The sequence below is a fragment of the Pleurodeles waltl genome, chromosome 8, assembly GCF_031143425.1.
Source record: "Pleurodeles waltl isolate 20211129_DDA chromosome 8, aPleWal1.hap1.20221129, whole genome shotgun sequence".
Taxonomy (NCBI): Eukaryota; Metazoa; Chordata; class Amphibia; order Caudata; family Salamandridae; genus Pleurodeles; species Pleurodeles waltl.
Window position 1 is genome coordinate 818745839 of NC_090447.1, and position 19039 is coordinate 818764877.

General features: G+C 42.6%; 2 protein-coding genes across 4 annotated transcripts in view; both read right to left on the reverse strand.

Annotated features, from left to right (window-relative positions):
- Positions 1–17474, reverse strand: part of DHRSX (dehydrogenase/reductase X-linked) — an 886103-nt gene extending 868629 nt beyond the window's left edge. The window contains exon 1 of the mRNA XM_069205085.1: positions 17343–17474. Coding sequence (XP_069061186.1) covers positions 17343–17442 — 100 coding nt within the window. The 5' untranslated portion in view covers positions 17443–17474. The remainder of the gene's footprint in view (positions 1–17342) is intronic.
- LOC138250323 (E3 SUMO-protein ligase ZBED1-like) overlaps positions 1–17479 on the reverse strand; it is a 64588-nt gene extending 47109 nt beyond the window's left edge. Inside the window, exon 1 of one of the 3 annotated variants that reach the window (XM_069205082.1) lies at positions 17343–17479. The gene's annotated coding sequence lies outside the window, so the exon portion shown is untranslated. The remainder of the gene's footprint in view (positions 1–17342) is intronic. The other 2 variants (XM_069205083.1, XM_069205084.1) reach the window with 2 other exon arrangements.
- Between the last annotated feature and the right edge of the window lie 1560 nt (positions 17480–19039).

Sequence of the window (19039 nt, forward strand, 5' to 3'; positions counted from 1 at the left end):
TTTAACTTTGTGGTATTGTTCAGATACATAACTGTTATGTTCAGCTACTGCACAGGGGTTTCTATCAGCAAACTAATCTCCGTAAGGGACCGATTATGCCTCTTTTACGTTATATGTCTGGAAAGTGTAAACCGCCTTTAGTGTGGCCTCTTAGCTCGGGCTACCATATGAGCCCAAGTCACACAGACACAAAAAGTATACTGGTCTGGGATTATCTCTGAAAATTACGTGCATTATTTGTTCATTTGGTTCAACTGAAGAGAAGAAATGCTACAAATAACAGAACACATTCGGTTCTTAAACAAAAGTAAAAGACTAGCAATTTAGGTAGTCATTCAGACCTTAGCAGTTACAAGGCTTCCATCACAAGTGATCTGATGTGCTTTCCACTGAAGTCTTGCATCTTTGACCTCTCTTAAAAGGCCAAGAGCTGCTCCAGCCGCTACCTGCTGCACTGTCCGAACAAACACTCTTCGTCGAGCAGATGCCAGTGGACAAGGTGCCACATCAGATGGTGATGGTAGATTCGGCCATATATGGGCCTTCGAATACCAAGCCAGCCATTTCTTTTCTTGCCCGTGAAACCACTCAAGGTGTCACGCACATTGCTTTTTTATTTTCTGGGGATAAAAATCTCGTTACAAGTTTTGTCTCTCAAAATTAAAATTAAGTGGCCAACTGGACCCGGACTCAATATTTGCCTGAAGATGATCCTACTATTTTGGCAGGTGCAGTTTTAACTAAAAAAAAAAAAAAAAATCACACCAACCCAGCAGAAAGTCTCAGTATAGCAGGTTGGCTGCTAGTCTGGCTGTGGTGATGTCTCCACTGCCCTGCCATGGCGGCTAGCACACAAAACTCTTTAATGGTTCTTCGTGTCCCAGTGAACCTACAGTTAAGTGGTGAGTACTTCCAGTACAGATGGACAGTCTGGATCGTGCTTTGTTGCTCTATTTGGCTTACTGGAATAAATCTTGACACACCCTTACCAGAGGCCTGTGAAATTAGCCATATGTCTGTATGCCAGACACGGGTGCCTTCTTACACCTGTTTCCTTGTAGCAGAATTACGTGGAGGCGACTGTGCTTTATAGCCTTCACTGCGCTATATTACAGAACTATGCGAGTACTTTCGTATTGTAAAGTGGGAGCTCACTTGCAATTTCTTGTTTATGATTGTTCGAACCATGCCTAAGGATGAAGGAGCTTCAAGTTAATACCTCAGGTTTGCTTAATTGTAGTTCCCTTAAACTGTGTTTCGTTAAAGTTCCCAAAATTTTAGCTTGAATGTTTCATAACTGAAATGTTGGGAAATGGGGAGTACACCAGGTGTCCCAGATTAAACACAAAAGGGGCTGATTCACTAAAGCAGTTACAAGTACAGAAACAGTAGTACAACAGTACCCTTTTATGTACTCTTACATGCATGCCTTTGTGACTCTACTCCAAAACACCCAACTCCCTATTAGAAGAAATGCAAACTGGGCACAGCGTTTTCTGTGTACTAAATGTATAAGAATAATCCCATGTTCGATGTTTTAGGGCCAACAGACAAAGACATGCAATATGTAAAAGAGTACCACAGACGCACTACTTCAGGTACCCCTTAATGACTTTCTAAGACTCAGACTCATTGTTGTACATTTCCTTTCTCGCTTACAAAACCAGCAACTGTCTCTTCGTGGGCCGGATTTCATCTATACAAATAATGTTTCCAATTGGCCCCTACTAAAGGCACCACAAAATGTCCTGTACCTCGCCCCAAAAAGGAAGGGCCATCATTATACACATCGTGCTTTTACTCCAGTAGAATCATCAAGGAAACTGTTTCAAGTAGACGAGGTAAATAATATTTTCTTGGTTTATAAATCAATATCTGAAGTATTCTTAAACTAGTTTTGAGATAGGCCTGTAACATCAGCCTTCCTCTGTACCCTGATCCAAGTTTTGTAAGGTGGATTGATCTATTTTGTTTGATCAGATTACACTGTAAAACGTCAAATCGGGATTATATATGCACCGCCCGGTCCGCACAGCGATTAGGGGCACACTACGAAAAGAGTGGTTTTGTTTCTCAGAAACTGGTGCCTTTCTTTAGAGGGCTTCTTTTCACTGGACTTCTTTGCCTAGTCATAACATTATGGCGACCACACAGTATTTCCTGAACTATCGCAGACTGTTGCTTATAACTGGGCAATGCGGGAAGCCTGCTCACTATCAAAAACAGTTCTAGTCTGCATGCTGCTATCATTGGATCCAGTAGATTTAGTAGGTTCAGTGTGTCTGGCAGACAATTTAGAATGGATAAAAAGTGCCTAAGCAAAAGGAAATACTTTGCGTCTTTGTCCTCTGGTGTTGACGCTGCCCAGGTTTCCTCTGATCCTGATCCCGCCCAGTCGGATAAGGAGCTGCTGTGATCTATGACTAATAGGGCAGTGAAAGCCACTTCTGCAGCCAGGGATGACACTCCTCCTCAGCCTATTACACGCGCAGCTATTCCACTAAGGCGGAGGAGCGTCACCCCCCTGCCAGCAGCAGCAGCGGCAAACCTTTTACTACAAGATTATAATAAACTATGTGTAGGGGCCACAGGCTGTGACGAGCACTGAGGGGAAGTGCACAGCACTCCCCCTCATTGTGCATGTATGTCTGGCCAACGCACTGTGCTCTCTCCAACCTGGCACTGTGTTGGTAGCAGTCAAGAAAAAAACTACAACTCCCAGCAAACCTGGCTGGGAAACTACTCAAAACATGTCATACAGAAACAAACAATCAGAATAACAGGTGAGTATAAACATCTTGACTGAGAGCAACAAGTCATCTTTTCTTGCTGCTCCCAGTCAAGATAAGTACTATCTTTGTTATTCATGTTATTATATGGGTTTACTTATGCTTATATTGCCGTTTTAATTACGTTTTTACTTTTGCCATAGTGTATCTGTTAACCGCTTGTATTCAGGATTCTTCCGTTCGTTCGCTTTACATTATTTATAGTCTTTTTCCTGGCGTTCTAAAGCGAATGCCCGTGGCGCGCGCTGTGTAACGGCAGTGTTTTGACAGTTCAACGCTTGCCGGCACAGCGTGTCAAGGGATCAGCTGTTTCCTCACAGCTGTCCTTCCTCCACGGTCACGCTTTATCAAGCGCGACTGCTAATTGCAGGGTTTCACCATAGCGGTGAGCTTCTTTTTCCTTCTGCCGAGAGGATCAGCTGTTTTTCAGCTGTTCTCCCTTCTCGGTCGCGCTCCGTCATGCGCGACCGTTTCGGCCTTTGAAAGCCTTCCTATTTGTTTATTTTGCTGTCAGCTGCACCCGGCTGACAGACTTATTTCTATATTGTAATCTTTTGTTTGCCCCTCGTTCAGCTCAGACTTAAGCTTATTTTTTCCTCACAGACACCCACTTCCTGGTTCTGTATCGAGGATATTTTAGCCCTTCATCTACTCATCCCTCATAATTTTTACATTGTTATTTAAGTAATTTTATTACTTTACAAGTTTCCATTTTACTCATAATGGGAAAAAAATCTAAAGACGAAGAGGCTCAACAGTTTAAGGATGATTTGGATTCTCTTATTAAGGATTCAGTTCAGAAAGCGGTTTCCAACTCAATTTCTGATTTTTCAAAGACATTTGAAGCCTCTGTCAAAAAATGATTGTCTTTTGATTCTACATCTACCACTTCCAAGAAGTCCAAGAAAAGAAAGGCAGACAATATCGCCCTTAATTCGGACTCTCCGTTAAAAAATGTTTCTAACCAACCGTCCACTTCCTCCAATGCCACCTTCCCCATTCAAATCACTAACCTGGGAGATACAGACGACGACATGGGTGATACTGACACAGATAAGGATGATCCAGACATAATGATCTGGTCAGGGCCTGTGGAGAAGAGGCATAAAACTTCTCTAAATTTATTGGGAGAGTCATCTAAATCAAATGAAAGTAATAATTCTTTATTGGATTTTGTGGGTCAACCGATGTTTGATCCGTCGCTTATCCGTCACCCTAACTTCACCGAATGGACTCCCTGCGATCATGTGGCGGCATATGTCTCAAAATATTTACGGCAACCTTTGGGTAAGTTAGTGCGTAACAGACTCAAATCGGAATGCCCCAGACCCTCCCTCCCCAACAATATTACAGCCACTCCTGTTATTGATCCCAATATGCTGATGTTCTTTACCAAATTTGGAAAGGACCCCAAGAAAGGGGTAGACAGGGCCTGGACCAACTGCCAGGACAGGTTGCTGAATCTCTTGGGTCCTCTCACGAGAATTTTGGATTTGGCCGAAGAAGCCAGAATGGAGGGCAAGAAAGTTGACCCGGTTATCCTTTCTAATTGGGCCCAAAAGGCGATTTGCCTCCTTGGCAACACAAACGCTTGCATGGCGCAGGAAAGACGGAAAAGTATTTTATTGAAGATTGACTCAAAACTCAACAGCCTCGATTTTTTTCAACAAATTTGTAGTTTATCACCACTTCAAGATGGAAACTATTCTCCATCTTCGGGATTCGTTATTGACAAACGATTGGATGGTTCGTTTGGACCTACAAGATGCTTATCTTTCCATCCCTATTCATCAGTCCTTAAGGAAATTTCTTCAGTTTCAATGGAAGAACCAATTTTATCGCTTCACATGCCTTCCTTTTGGTCTCTATTCAGCTCCTTGGTGTATCTCACCAAGGTATTAAAACCAGTGGTGACACAAATGAGGGCGCAAGGGGTCAGGATCATAGTCTACCTAGACGATTTTCTCATTTTACATCAGGACAAATCTATACTAATACAACACTTAGACAAGTTTGTTTCCCTCCTTCAGAGCCTAGGTTTTCTTATCAACAGAGACAAATCCGACCTTATTCCGTCTCGTCAAATGGAGTTTTTGGGGTTTCTCATAGATTCTGTCAAGGTTACTCTTTATCTTCGAGCTCAAAATCTTTCCCATATAAAAAAGGAAATACGGTGGGTTCTGAACAAGTCACAACTTACGATCAATGGTCTAGCCCGGATAATCGGTCTTCTTGCCTCATCTATTCAGGCCATATTTCCAGGCCCTCTTCATTATCAAGCACTTCAGCGATTAAAAATTTGCCATCTTCGCGAAGGTTTCGGATACGAGGATCTAGTTTCGCTAGATCACGAGTCTCGGATCGAACTCCAATGGTGGCTCGACCACCTGGACGCATGGAATGGCCAGGCAATTTTCTCTACCAGATCTTGTCTTAGAATCCGATGCAAGTCGGACTGGTTGGGGCGCAAGATGTGCTCAGTTCTCGACTGGAGGTTTATGGTCAAGAGAGGAGTCATCTCTGCACATAAATTGTTTAGAGATTCTTGCAGGTTCCTTTGCGATCCAAACCTTCGCCAAAGACAAGTCTCCTCCAGATGGACAACCTTTCGGCGGTTCAGTATATAAATCACCTAGGAGGTACTTGGTCGAAACCCCTCGCCGAGTTAGCAAAAAGTCTGTGGGAATTTTGTCTTCAAAATCAAATTTCCCTACGAGCGGAGTACCTTCCGGGAAATATGAACACAATCGCAGATTGGTGCTCCAGGTATCTTCAAGACTCCAGCGATTGGCGACTTCACCCTTCTATCTTCAAACACCTTTCTTCCAGATTCGGTCCCTTTTCTATCGATCTCTTTGCCTCTCGTTTGAATTCTCAACTCCCTCAATTCTACAGTTGGCGACCGGACCTTCAAGCGTTGGCTACCAACGCTTTTCAACAGGACTGGTCCAACCAAACGAATTACGCTTTCCCTCCCTTCATTATTATCTCCAGAATTTTGGCGCAGGTCCGCCGCCAATCCACCAGAATCTTATTAATTACCTCCTTTTGGCAGGAACAGCCCTGGATCCCTTCCGCTCTCGAATTACTGGTAGATTTCCCTGTTCTTCTTCCTCGCTTTCCCTCTCTTTTGTTGAATCCCCAGGGGCAACCTCACGATCTGATATTCAACCACTCACTTCAGCTAGTCGCATGGATGGTTTTGGGTCTGCCTGGAGAACCGCAGGAATTTCGCAAGAAGCTGCTAGCTTCATCCGTTAGGCCTGGGCTCCTGGCACAGCCAAAGCCTACAAGTCAGCCTGGTCAGCCTGGCATAGTTGGTGTCTGGTCAGGGGTGCTGATCCCCTTTTCAGCGGATGTAGTTCTTATCGTTAATTTCTTCGCCTCCCTGGCAGCCCAGGGTAAAGCATATAGAACAGTGAATATGTACAGGTCCGCGATTTCCGCAGAACATGATTGAGTCAACAACAAGCCAATTGGTGAACATCCTCTGATCTGTCGACTGTTAAAGGGAGTACGTTTTGCCAAACCTCCATTACCAAAGTATAATTCTATGTGGGATGTCAATGTGATCTTACAGTTTCTTCTTTCACAACAATCTATTTCACTTCTATCTCTAAAATTTCTATCTGCTAAACTTACCATTCTCCTCTGTCTAGTTTCTCTCAAACGTATTTCTGACGTTAGAGCTTTGGACGTAACTTCTGTACAATATACTCCTCAAGGTGTTTTCTTTCAGGTTCGAAGAAAACAAAGGCTAACCTAATGTCAGTTTTTTACCCGTACTTCCCTGGTCATGCTAATATATGCGTAGGTACTTGTTTGAAAGAGTACATATCAAGAACAAAAGATTTGAGAAAGCCTTCCGAAACTCAACTCCTCGTCTCCTTTAGGTCCCCTCACAATCCCCTCTCGTCCACCACTTTGGCCCGTTGGGTGAAATGGATTATGAATTTGGCTGGCATTGACATTTCCCTTTTTGGGGCTCATTCCACTAGGGGAGCTATGGCTTCCAAGGCCTTTTGGGCAGAATTGAGTTTGGCTGACATTCTCAAATCGGCAGATTGGTCAAATGTCTCAACTTTTAGAACATTTTATTGTAAGCCTGTTTCTCATGTTGCAAATTCAGTGATTTCTATGCTTTGAACTAGCATAATAGGAGCCTCCGTGTTTGTAATAAAATGGAGATTTTCTTAGCCTTGGTGAAAGAAAGTCTTGATTTTATTAAACACACGGAGGCGAGTATTATCCCACCACTTTTCCTTCTTTTAACCCTCCCTTTGTTTTAGCAGGTCCATCTACCTCTACCAACCAGACGTCTTAGAGTTTTTCCTTCACCACATCAAGATGTTCCGACTGGCATACCTTCTTTTGTGCAGAAGAGGTCTCTACATCAAGACATCCATCATTCCTTACTCCATCCAGACCTTGATGAAAAGACTGTTAATATTATATATCGTTTTGAAGCCTTATTTTCGATTCTGTTGGCATGTATTATTTTACTTTTGATTGTTCCTTTATTCAGAGTGGATTAACTGCTCTGCAAGAAAAGAGGACTTGTTGCTCTCAGTCAAGATGTTTATACTCACTTGTTATTCTGATTGGTTGTTTCTGTATGACATGTTTTGAGTAGTTTCCCAGCCAGGTTTGCTGGGAGTTGTAGTTTTTTTCTTGGCTACTATTCAAATTAAAGCAAGAGAAGATAGCATAATACTCGCCTCCGTGTGTTTAATAAAATCAAGACTTTCTTTCACCAAGGCTAAGAAAATCTCCATTTGCTTCTCATCATCATCATCTGAGAGAATGCCACAACAGCTGATGCCACTGATAAAGAGGAGGCTATCAAAAGAACATACTCAGCATCTAACTTTGCTTTAAGAGCAATGACACCTACACGGCCCACACTCTCCTCCAGGATTTTCATGTGCTGGCAGAAAAGCTTCAGCAACCATATGGTTGAACTTACAGACTTTCAATAACGGAACAGCAAGTCAAATTTTTATCTGACATATTTTCGAAAATGTTAGCACAATTGCTTCTGCTTCTCGTTCTACAATTGCAGCTAGAAGATATATTTGGATGAGGTCATGGAAAGCAGATAACTCCCCTGTAGCAGATTTGAGCCATCTTCTGTTCAAGGAAGCTACGCCTTTTAGAGAAACATTCGAGAAACTGGTGAAAAAAAATCAAGAGAGAACTGCAAGCTTTCAGCTCCTAGTCATCCACTGTTAAGGGGAAGAGATTTTGGATTTCACCTGGCTTTTGGTCAAGCCTCTACATACACGGGATCTGGTCTACCCTTTGGTGGAAAAGGTTGAGGCAGAGTAAGATCCATTCACTAAAGTGTCCAGCAACAGTACTTATTCTCTCTGGCTCCACAAACAGCTCCCAAGGCCTGACTACCCCTGAAGGTGGGAGGAACAATTCAACAATTTTTCGGAGTGTGGCAATCAACCATTTCAGACTCAATGATCCTTCAGACTGTGCAAGAAGGTGAAAAAAATCAGATTTATCACAGATCCAGAGGATTTCTTTGTTCCAACCCCTACTCCCCGTTGCCCAGTCAGGTGTCAGGGATTGCTAAAGGGAGTTCAGTACCTATTGCACAAACATGCTAGAAGCCCACTTCCAGTAGACAAGATAGGACAGGGTTGCAACTCTTTAATTTTCTTAGTTCAAAAGCCTTCTGGGGACTTTCGTCCAGTTCTGGCCCTAAAGATAGTAAACTGGTCTATTCTATAACAATGATTCAAAATGCTGACATTGCAGAACATTATTCCCTTAGTGGCTTTCCTCTGGGATGCCTATCTACATACACCAATCCACCAAAACTCTAAAAAGGATTCTAAGAATTTCAGTCTTAGGAAACCATTATTATATGTATAACAATCAATACCAAACTGGTACCAAGTTAGATAATACAACTGATTCCTAAGATAATGCAAGCTGAAAAAGCTGAAATTGTATTGCATTTTTTTCTTTTTAATTGTTTAATCATTCTTAAATTCAAGCTTCATAAAGACATCCAGTCAAACACTTCCCAATACATCATGTGAAAAGGATTCATGTTCCAGTGTATAATGTATATAATCACTGCGAATAAACAATTTGTGATGTGGCCAGCACGTGTTTCACCCCTGTTTGGCATGCAAGCCTGGGGCTTTTTCATGGCTGAAAACTTAAGAGTACCAAAATCAGTCTCAAGTGATGCACCCCTGATATGATGATATACTTAAAGGGTCTTATTAGGGTTAGATTCAGTCAGCAATTTATATGGCTCTCTTTTAAGTCAAGCTGACTTTAACTACTGTGCAGTCTCTGATGTCCTTGGGTGCCACTGGGCATTAATTGTAAAAATAATTGGGAATAATACACTCTATAAAAAACTACTTCACTACAAATGAGGAATTTCAGGCCCTACTCTCAGTGAGAGTTGATGTTCCCTGAATAATACAAAAATACTATAGAACAATAAGGGCATCAATCAGCAGCTGCAGAGTGGATCAGCATCAGTCATTTGACATCATTATCAGTTTTGTGATCTTCCATTTGGACTGGCCTCAGATCCAATCATATTTAACAGGACATATGTTTTTGGTTGGTAACCTTCATTCCATGGGATTGTTGGCTTTTCTATACTTCACTGATTAACTAATTTGTACCTCTTCTCTTTCTAATGGCCTAGAAGTGGTGCTCCGGTATGCAATACTCAAACAGATTTTTGCTTTGAGCCCCCTAAACCAGTGGTTCCCAACCTTTTGATTTCTGTGGACCTCCACTTTACCATTACTGGAACTCAGGGACCCCCACTGAATCATAATTCGAATCCGGGGACCCCTTACTAAGTCATTACTGAAAGCTGGGAACCTAATCTGTTAATATTATTTAATTTTCTAAGCAGTCGTGGACCCTCTGAGAAGGCTTAGCGGACCCCCAGGGGTCCCCGGACCACAGGTTGAGAACCACTGCCCTAAACAAAATGTTTTGAAGATGCCTCCCCAAAACTTTATGGCAAAGATTAGAGGAGCGGGAGGGACAGGGCAAAGGGAAAGGGGGGGTTTATGAGATCATTTCAAGGAAGCTTTTACCTTATCTCATACGTCACACTAAATGTGAGACTGAAGAAAGAGTATATGCATCAAAAAATATATAAATACAAAAAAGCACCACTCCCCATAATGAATGAGTTGTGAGCCTCTAACACTACACTGCACCTATGCAATTGCACCTGCCGCACCAATGACAGCTAAGGCCCTAAATAGCAGGATATCTACTCCACATCTTTTACCCCTTCCACACCATGCCTGGCCATCACTCCAATCTTGAAACAGGCTTTCTGTACCCGTCTGAAAGAAATTAGCTCTTACATGTTGTCCCCCTTTTTGCAGCAGGAGTGCCCTTGGCCTCAATGCTAGCAAGGGAAAGTGGCTACCATGTCCCTTTTTTAAAGCAAGACCGTTATAATTGTTATGCACCGGGCCCCTCCAACACAGAGTCTCAGTGCAGCTTCACCTGCTTCACTAATGATAGCTTCTGCTTTGCAAAGCTGGTTTTCTCCTCTGCGGTTTGTTAAAAACATCGGCTCACATCTCATCTCACCCTTCTCCCTGCCATCTCTCCGTCAGCCAAACTAAGGTGTCTCCTCTGCTTCAATTTTCCCTTCCCTTAAGCCACTGCTCCAAGGCCAAAAGCAACACTGGCACAGAAAGTGGGTACTGGACCCTAATGCAAGGAGGGAAAGATAGTAAACCAGGCATAGCTGGGGCTTAGTTAGCCCTTCATGCTGCTGGACCCTAGTGCCACTCATCTGCACCACCAATAATATCTACATCTCTGCTAAGCAGGTTATCTCCTCTGTCCACTCCACTTGGCCTCGGCTGCTAGGCCTGTGGCTCAAAGCAGGCTTTTTGCCTTTTGTGTAAAAACAAGCCACATATTTCACCCCTGATGCTTGGGGCCTGTTCTGCGTGCAGCAATTGTGATCTAGGCCTTAATGCTAGCAAGCAAAATGGGCTCCCTTTTTAGTTGTAAAACAACCATAATTGAGATGCAGTGGACACTCACACACCTAACCCCAGTACCCAGCTTCTGTATAGATAGATAGATACACGAGGTTTTTCCTCTCGTAGCCTTGGTCACAGCCGAAACGTGTTGGAGGGGAGATTTATTTCTTCCAAATAAACTTTTACTTGAATTGACAGCACCTTGGAGGTGTCCTGGCCTTCCTTGAATGAAGAGGAAAAACCTTGTAAATTTATGGGATTTCCGGAACCCGGCCAGGACCGCTGTGGTACAGCTTCCGCATTCCGGACTCCGTTTCGAGTATGTATGTAAGTAAGTGTATATATATATATATATATATATATATATATATATTATCCCTACGTAATGCCCTTTATCTGGGACATCTCTCTGACACAGTCACTGAATCTCCCTTCTTTCATCTTTTTCTCTCCCCCTCACCTTTTTACAAAACCAACATTCCCTGAGCAGTTACAGCTGACCTTCAGGTATCTATGCCTGAAAGCAAATATAGGGGGTGGAGGGCTCCTTTGTTATGAAGCCGAAGGAGGGACAGAGAGCTAAAGGAGAAATAAGCTTTCTTATCAGGGTGGCTGCTACTTGAAGGAAACACAGATATGTCTAACTGGTAAATCTCCAATAATGAAGGCTGTTTGCGAGCCAGTATTGGTTTTAATTGATGGAGGGAAAGGTATAAGCCCATATTTAATAACATGTTTCTCCAAGTTTGTGTCAAAAAGTGGCAGAAACTCAGCACAAAGAGTTGGGGTGGGATTTATAATCCAACACAAACCAGTTTTTGCACTGGAAAGATCCCAAAAGTAACACAAAGTCGTGTTATTCTCCTTTTAGCGTCAAGAAGGCGTTCCATGGGTGGTACATGGAAATTCCTATGCCACCACCCATGGGTTTTGATGCAGAACCCTGTGTGCTAAAAAAAGTAGACAGTAATATGCACCAAAACCTTATACCTCCTTGAGGCAGGTGTGAGGAGGAACTTTGCTTTTGCATATGTCCTGCATTGTATAGCACACTTACAAAGTGGGAAAAGTCTTAAAGGATAGCATTTTATACTGAAAGAATCCCCTTCCAGTACAAAACCTATACTCTAGAAACTCACAGACCATTGTTCTATAGCGCAATGGTGTGTGCATTGGCGCATGGCAGGCAAAAGTGCCTCAGCGCTGGGGGAGAGAAATAAATGTTCCATATCTTAATTCTCTCTCTTTGACGCAAGACAGCTCAGAAACTTTTTCAGAGGCAATATCAGGGTGGTATCAGTGTAATTCTAGAGTGTTTTTTTAAAGGAGACAAAAATGTTTGCACTACATACAGTCTGAGTATGTATTTCTAAAATGCATATTTTGTTAAAGCTCTTGTTTGATCTTAAAAAATACATACTTTTGATGCAGACTATCAAGTGCACTATACAATTTTTCAATAATGACTTACACATTCACAGTGCTTTCTGTCACATGCTGGGACCTCGTAGTACTATAAATTAACAAGTCATTATCTCTCATTGCCAACCAGCAATTCATTCTGTGACCTTCTGGTCACATACAAATCTGCAATTATCACATTTGCTAATTCAGGTTTCATAACAGAAGAGTATATGTCCTCCCAATTAACTTAGCTTGCTTTTATTTTTCATATAGTGTGCACGTTATTTTATAACAGTTGCCTCAACCTGTTAAAACAACAAGATACTTACAGAATAATTTCTTCCTTTTAGTATGTCTTTGAACCCATATTCTCTACCTCCCACTGACTACATCACTCACCCTGCCCCAGGGCACCCAGAATCACAGTTCACACACTTTTGTTATGCAAATGAGGAAAGTCTGGAAACACCCTGCGCTTCCAGGACATCTTCATTTACATGAAATTGCAGGCGCATTCATGCCCCCCCTAAGAATACAGCCAGGGACGTCCAGGAAGCACACTACACAGATTGAAGACCTCTGGCAGGGATGCGGAATTCCTGACGACTGAGGTATATTGTTTGCGAGTCAAGGGTGACCGGGATATATTGTTTGGGGTCAAGGGCAACAGGTTTTCATGTATATGTGGTCCGACAAGTAGGCCCAACCAGCTGCAGCATAATGCCAGATTCCAGAGAAGGGAACTGTCTGCAGTTGGGGTAATATGTGTGTCCATATGTTAATGCTGTTCGAACATGTATTTATGGTTCATTAATAAAAAGCCTTCTTTATTAAGGTGAGCGCTGTAAATAAAAGTTTTAAGGTCAGGATGCACTACTGACAGTTGTTCCAGTAAATAAAAAAGTGTACACACGTTTGAAAAGTTTAACAATATGAGGCTAAGTATAATGCTCAAAGAATGCTCTCTGATTAGATACAAATGTTTGCAGAAGCTTGTAAGCAAGAGTGATGATTCTTTGCTTTCAAAATAAAATATTCAGAAAAAAATGCAAGTAGGAATTCTTTTTTTCGCTTCTATGACATTTTACAAGCTATTTCTTTAAAGCGTCATTTAGTAAAATGTGTTGATGCATGCTGGTATTTCCCAAAAATATTCCTAATGGAAAATCATTATAACCATTTTCAACACAGTTATGGGAAGCATGCAAATAAACAAGCACTGGCAAAGCCAATAGATCCAACATTTTTTGTGAGTCTTTTGGTTCTGTCAATGCGTGTCTTGTTTTGACATGGCTTTTGTAACACTATTATTGTGGTATCTGCCAGGCCCTCACCATTGTAACAAACACTGGCAAAATGAAAAAAAAAGTTTTTGGTCTCAAAAAGCACACATTGCCACCAGTGGCGAAACAAAGGCCCCGAAACCACGCTCCAGGGAGAACCCTCAGCACAGCACCTACCCTAAGCGAATCTGTAGGGGGTAGGCCCTCCTTGTTCTTTGCAGGGGGGCCCCATCCAGTTTTGTTACGCAACTGATTGCCACATAGTTCCTGCCACTGAATCAAACTACTTTGTGTGCTAATATGTTCCTTGTGGAAGAGCAGAATGCTATCACTCACAGTAAAGCCAGCTGACAGATAGAGAAATAGAAGCTTAATAAAGAGAAAATGTCTTAGCAGACCTAATTAGGGACCCAATTCTTAAAGAAAGACACAAAAGTGTACCCATGGTACATGTCTTTGAATTAATGGTTTTCATGAATTCACAATAACATACAGAAGTAGACCAGGAAATCGTAATCCTAGAAAATATTAGTGAACTGTATTACAGCACGGGCAAATATGCATGTGTAGATTTGCTCATGTGAAAATCTATTGAGCATTTACAAGTTCACTTTCCCTCCAACTACTTTTTTCCCAACCCTGGAAGAACTCCTACTTCTGCCATTGTCAGGATAAAAATTCCATCCTTTTTCATTATCGGAAAACATGTGAGAAGAGCTTAAAACATGCAAGTTAGTAGGTTTGCAGACTCAAAGGCATTCCAGCCCTAGAACTATTGATTAATGTTTCCTCCAGCCCCAGGATGATGGCAAAATAAATAAATTGCTATAGTAGGGATTGCAACTGCAAGTATTCAAGCCCTACTATAATAGTAGACCTGCATAATCAAAGAGGCTATTATCAGAGCTCTTACAAAATAAGATTGCTGCCATAATTTGTCACCACACTACATGGCACCAAAAGGATGAGTAGGTTTTTTTTTACCAGACAAGTAGATTTAAGAAGCAACCTATCCCATGGACAGGTAGATATTTTATTAAATTCCACATCCCTCCTCTGCTCTAACATTCCACGGCTTTCCTTTGAACAAAAACAAATCTCATCCTCTCCCTGTGCAGAGACTTCAGTTCATAGGAGCTCTCTTCATGCTGGATGTGCAAAGAATCTTTCTGTCTACACTAAGGTGTGAGAAACTGATGTCTTGATTGAGAATTCTCCTTCAGAGCAAAGAAGCCCCAGCAAGACAATGGCTAGTGGTCTATGAGGACATGGCAGCTTCCTTACTATTCTTTTTCATTTGGTAAATCTGTGCACCTCCCTTTCATGTCCCCAGGCACAAGCAGTTGATATGGTGATCTTTGGGTGGCCCAGTAGCCTTTCTCTTTACCTTTCTTTCCTTTGCTTCTCTCAGCAACGTTTTTTTTATAAAATCAGAAAGGAAAAAGTGGAGGTCCTAGTGGCTCCTTAATGGTCTTGCCGAGCCAGGTTTCTCCTTCTTTGGTAATTAGCAATCCAGTCTCCTTGGACTATTCCAATATCTCCATTTCCCCCTGAAGTTTAATTTCCTCCCAGGGAAAACTCTCCATTGTCTGTTCTAGGGGTCCTGGAGATTAAAAAGCAAAGGTCGGAAGCATTAGGTAGTTCCCCTGCGGTTGCTCTGTCAATTCAAAATTCTAGGAAACAGAGAACTTTAAAACTGTATGGGAGATATTTGATACATTCTGCTAACTGGTGTGTATCTAAAAATCTCAGAACCTCTTCCTGTAAAAGTTCTAACATTTTAGAATTTTTCAGGAATGGCTTCCTTTCAGGGCTCGCTGTCTGTATATTATGTAGTCAGTGGGCAGTCATCAGAGCCATCATTAATGCTGGGTTTGACTCCCTTGCATCCTGTCTTCTTAAACGTTTTCATTTAAAAATACGTATAGTGCTTACCCAAGTCGGCACTATCCTCAAGTACGTAATGCTTTGCAAGAGCCCCAGTCCAAGCCGTTAAAATCCAGCAACCAGATACCACTAAGGGTGATGGAGCTGTGCTATACAAATGCTGATTAATTGACTAAATGTTTGAATCTCTTTACAATTTCTTACGTTGAAGGCCTTTTTTCCTAGTGGCTGTCTCACTGGGTAGTAGACTAAGGGCATTTGGGGCCTTTCTTTCTCATGGACCTTTCTTAAAGTTTTTTGAAGATAAGGTTGTTCTTAGGCCTAACATCTTCTCATACTTTAACCTTTCTCAGGACTTACTGGTGCATGTTTTCTTCTCCTTTAATCCGCTCAAGAAGTCCTTTGGCATTCCATAGATCTTCATAGGGCTCTTTCTATTTATCAGTAAAGAATGTTGTCATTCTGCCTGGTTGATTTGTTTGTTACTTGTTTGTTAACAAATAAGAATCACCATCCTTGAACTTCCAACCTGTGTAGATCAGTAAAAAAATGACTGTTTCTTTAGGTTATCAGGAAGTCGGAGTTCCTGTTTCCTCATAAACTTAGAGACATTCAACTAAAGGTATGGCCTCTTGGATAGGAGCTTTTAAATGGGCCACATGCTTAAAGATATGTGGCAGCAGTGACTTGAGTCACCCGCCGAACATTTATTTCTTATTATAAACTATGTACTAGTGAGATAATCTTTTTTGACACAGCTGTTGTATCAGCAGTACAGTAGCAACATTGGTATGATTTACGACTCAATAAATCTTCATGAGGTGTTGCATGTATGATGTATTTATTTGACAATTTTTATTCAGCTTGAGTATATGCTCATAAGGGGGACAAGGATGGTAATACTCAGATTCCTACTTTATGGATCACAGTACTAAAAGTTCTACGAGGCTATATTGGTAGGGGCCAATTCGATCCTTTAGTTATATAGGTGAAATCAGTAACCTGGTGTGACAGAGCTCATTTTATAACCACTGTGACAAGGAAAACTATAACTCAGTGTAATGAAGATTACCGGTAAATAATCCGCGCACATACCCACGTTACGAAGATTATGTGTGAAAACCAACGCGAATATGAACTGAAAAAAAGTTATTAGAATACTCGTCCTTTTCATTTTCTCCCAAAGAATCTTGAGGCATGCTGTAACGCAGGGATGATGCTACTGTTGTGTGAGCACGTGCCTAGCAGAGGTGGAAAAAGTCTACCGAGGACACTCGGTGCAGTACCGGTCACACGCAAACCGATCAAGCTGCTGCTTTAAAGCCCTCGGTAAAATATCCCCGGGGGCGGCAACCCCGCGCACAGGGCGGGGCTTATATTAGCATGCCGAGGGTTTTCGCTCAGGACTGTAGAGGAGGTAGCTTCTGTCGCGAGAACGCGCGTTTGGTTGTGTCTTCCGCAGCGGTCGATGGTCACAAGAGGAGAAAGGGTGTTTCGTAGAGTGGTTCCTGCGTTACATCCGGCCAAGGTCACCTTTAAGAGGGTTGTCCTTAGATCACCCTCTACGAGGGTGAATGAAAAACCGTCTCCGATCTATGCGTATTGGTACGGAAAGAATGTGTTTTGTAGTGGATGTCAACTGCAGGGGGTATGAAAGTGAGGTACCCGCATCAGCCTCGTGACACTCGCGACCTTGAAAGGGCAAATGCCTGCACGACAGACGAGAAGTGTGTCTTAGCACATCCACTGTCGCACGCTTTATTAGTTACCTCCTATCACGCTCACGAAAAACTAAAGTTTGCGTTTATATCGTATTTATTTGTAGAACGAACCTCTAAAGAATGTGCCGCTATCGCCAGCACCCTTCGATATTCATGCTTAACATGGGTGGCGCGACTCCCTCACCCACATCCTCCCTCTTCCCCATAATGGCGTCGTGCGATATAATGTCGCCTCCCGCGACAGTCGTCTCTAACCTGGTGCGGGAAGGGCGCGGCTGAAGAGCTGCTGCAGAATCACTCTCACTCCGATATAATAGACCCGCAGCACCGTCGCGGCGACTGACAATGGCGACATAGCTTCCTCGCTTCTCTGGGCTGCGAGAGACGAAGAGCGGAGGGGAAAAAGGCTATCCCGGCTTCCTCTCTGGGTTGTGACAGAGTCGGCGCTGCCGAGCCCACACCCAGCGGAAACTGCCGACCTGCCTGCGCCTTTCTCGACAGCGCCTCTATCACTCTAAAACAGAGGTCTTCAAACTGGGGGGCGGGCCCCCCTAGGGGGGCCTGAAGTGATCCCAGGGGGGGCCCCAGACTCTGGCCAAAATAAATATTATACAGATAACAGGCCTTTGTTTTAAGCAGAAGCATGTTATTTCAGTTTTAAAAAGGTAACAGTACTTAACTGCAATGTTTAAATAGGTTTAGACATATTTAAACATTGCCATGTTCATAAAATAGTTGTGAAAAATTCTGAGGGGGGCCCAGTGATTTTTATTTTTCAACTGGGGGGGGCGCGGCATTAAAAAGTTTGGAGACCTCTGCTCTAGAAGCACTGCAGCTCCCCGACTTAATGTGTTTTCGACACTTTTACCTTAACTGTTTCCGCCATCTGTCATGATTTTAAGAGCAACGTAAACTTGGTTCTGTCAGAGCATGCCCCCCAAATTATTGTAAATCTAGTTCACGGTTTTATATGCGCGAATAATGGCGCGTCTCTTTGATTCTAATGCAAGTACCTTGATGATGATGTTACCTGTATCATTGAGGATACTCTTAAACTCGGAGAAAACTATTTTCTTACAGCTCTGAAAATCCACAGTCTCATCATACATGCCAACATTTGGAAATAGGAAAAAACAGATCTCGAAAAAAAATAAGTGTATTTACTTTTCCCTTTGACTTGGAAAGAAGTCGGGATACTTTTATGAGGAATTAAGCTAAACTAAAGTCCTTTAGGGGTTTTAAAATCATGATTATCCATTCTAAATCAAGTCTGTCTGCATGTATGAAATAATTGCTTCTCCATTAGCAAAACGCACTTTTTTGTATTAACGTGACATTGGATCTTTTCATCACTGTTTTTTCCTACTCCATGTTTATTTGATTTAAAAAAACTTCTCAGGCTTCGTTGGATCCCCATACGTGCAACACTGAACAATTCAGGTGGGAGACTCCCATATGTCACCAAAGTCTCAGGAATCCAAGAGCAACGTTAATGCATTTGAGTACAGCACAGGGACTGGTTTTATTGGGAGAGAGTGACCAAACCACGACTCGTTCATTGTGTGTAAAAGGCCGCTTTATTGGAACAGGTGCCCCTGAGCCTACCCCACCTGGCCTTTGCCTTACAAAACTAAAACCTCACTAGACATCGAATAACCTCCCCCCTACTCTTGTCCTGTCTTTTCCTTCTCCTCTCGTCCTACCCGCTTCTTTGACCCTGTCCGCTAATGAGCAGTCTCCTGCCTGTCCATGTCTAATTAATGCTCCTTCCCGTCCTAATACCTGAATTGCCCTGCCAACTCCATCCTCCACCCAAGCTTTTAATAGCTGCCCTGCAACTGTCCCCGCCACCAGAAAAAGGCCCTGACTTTTTCTGCCCCCCCAGGGCTCCCTTAGCAATGCTTTCATTTGCTCCCTCAACTGCAACAGGTACAGCTCCATCCCTACAAAAG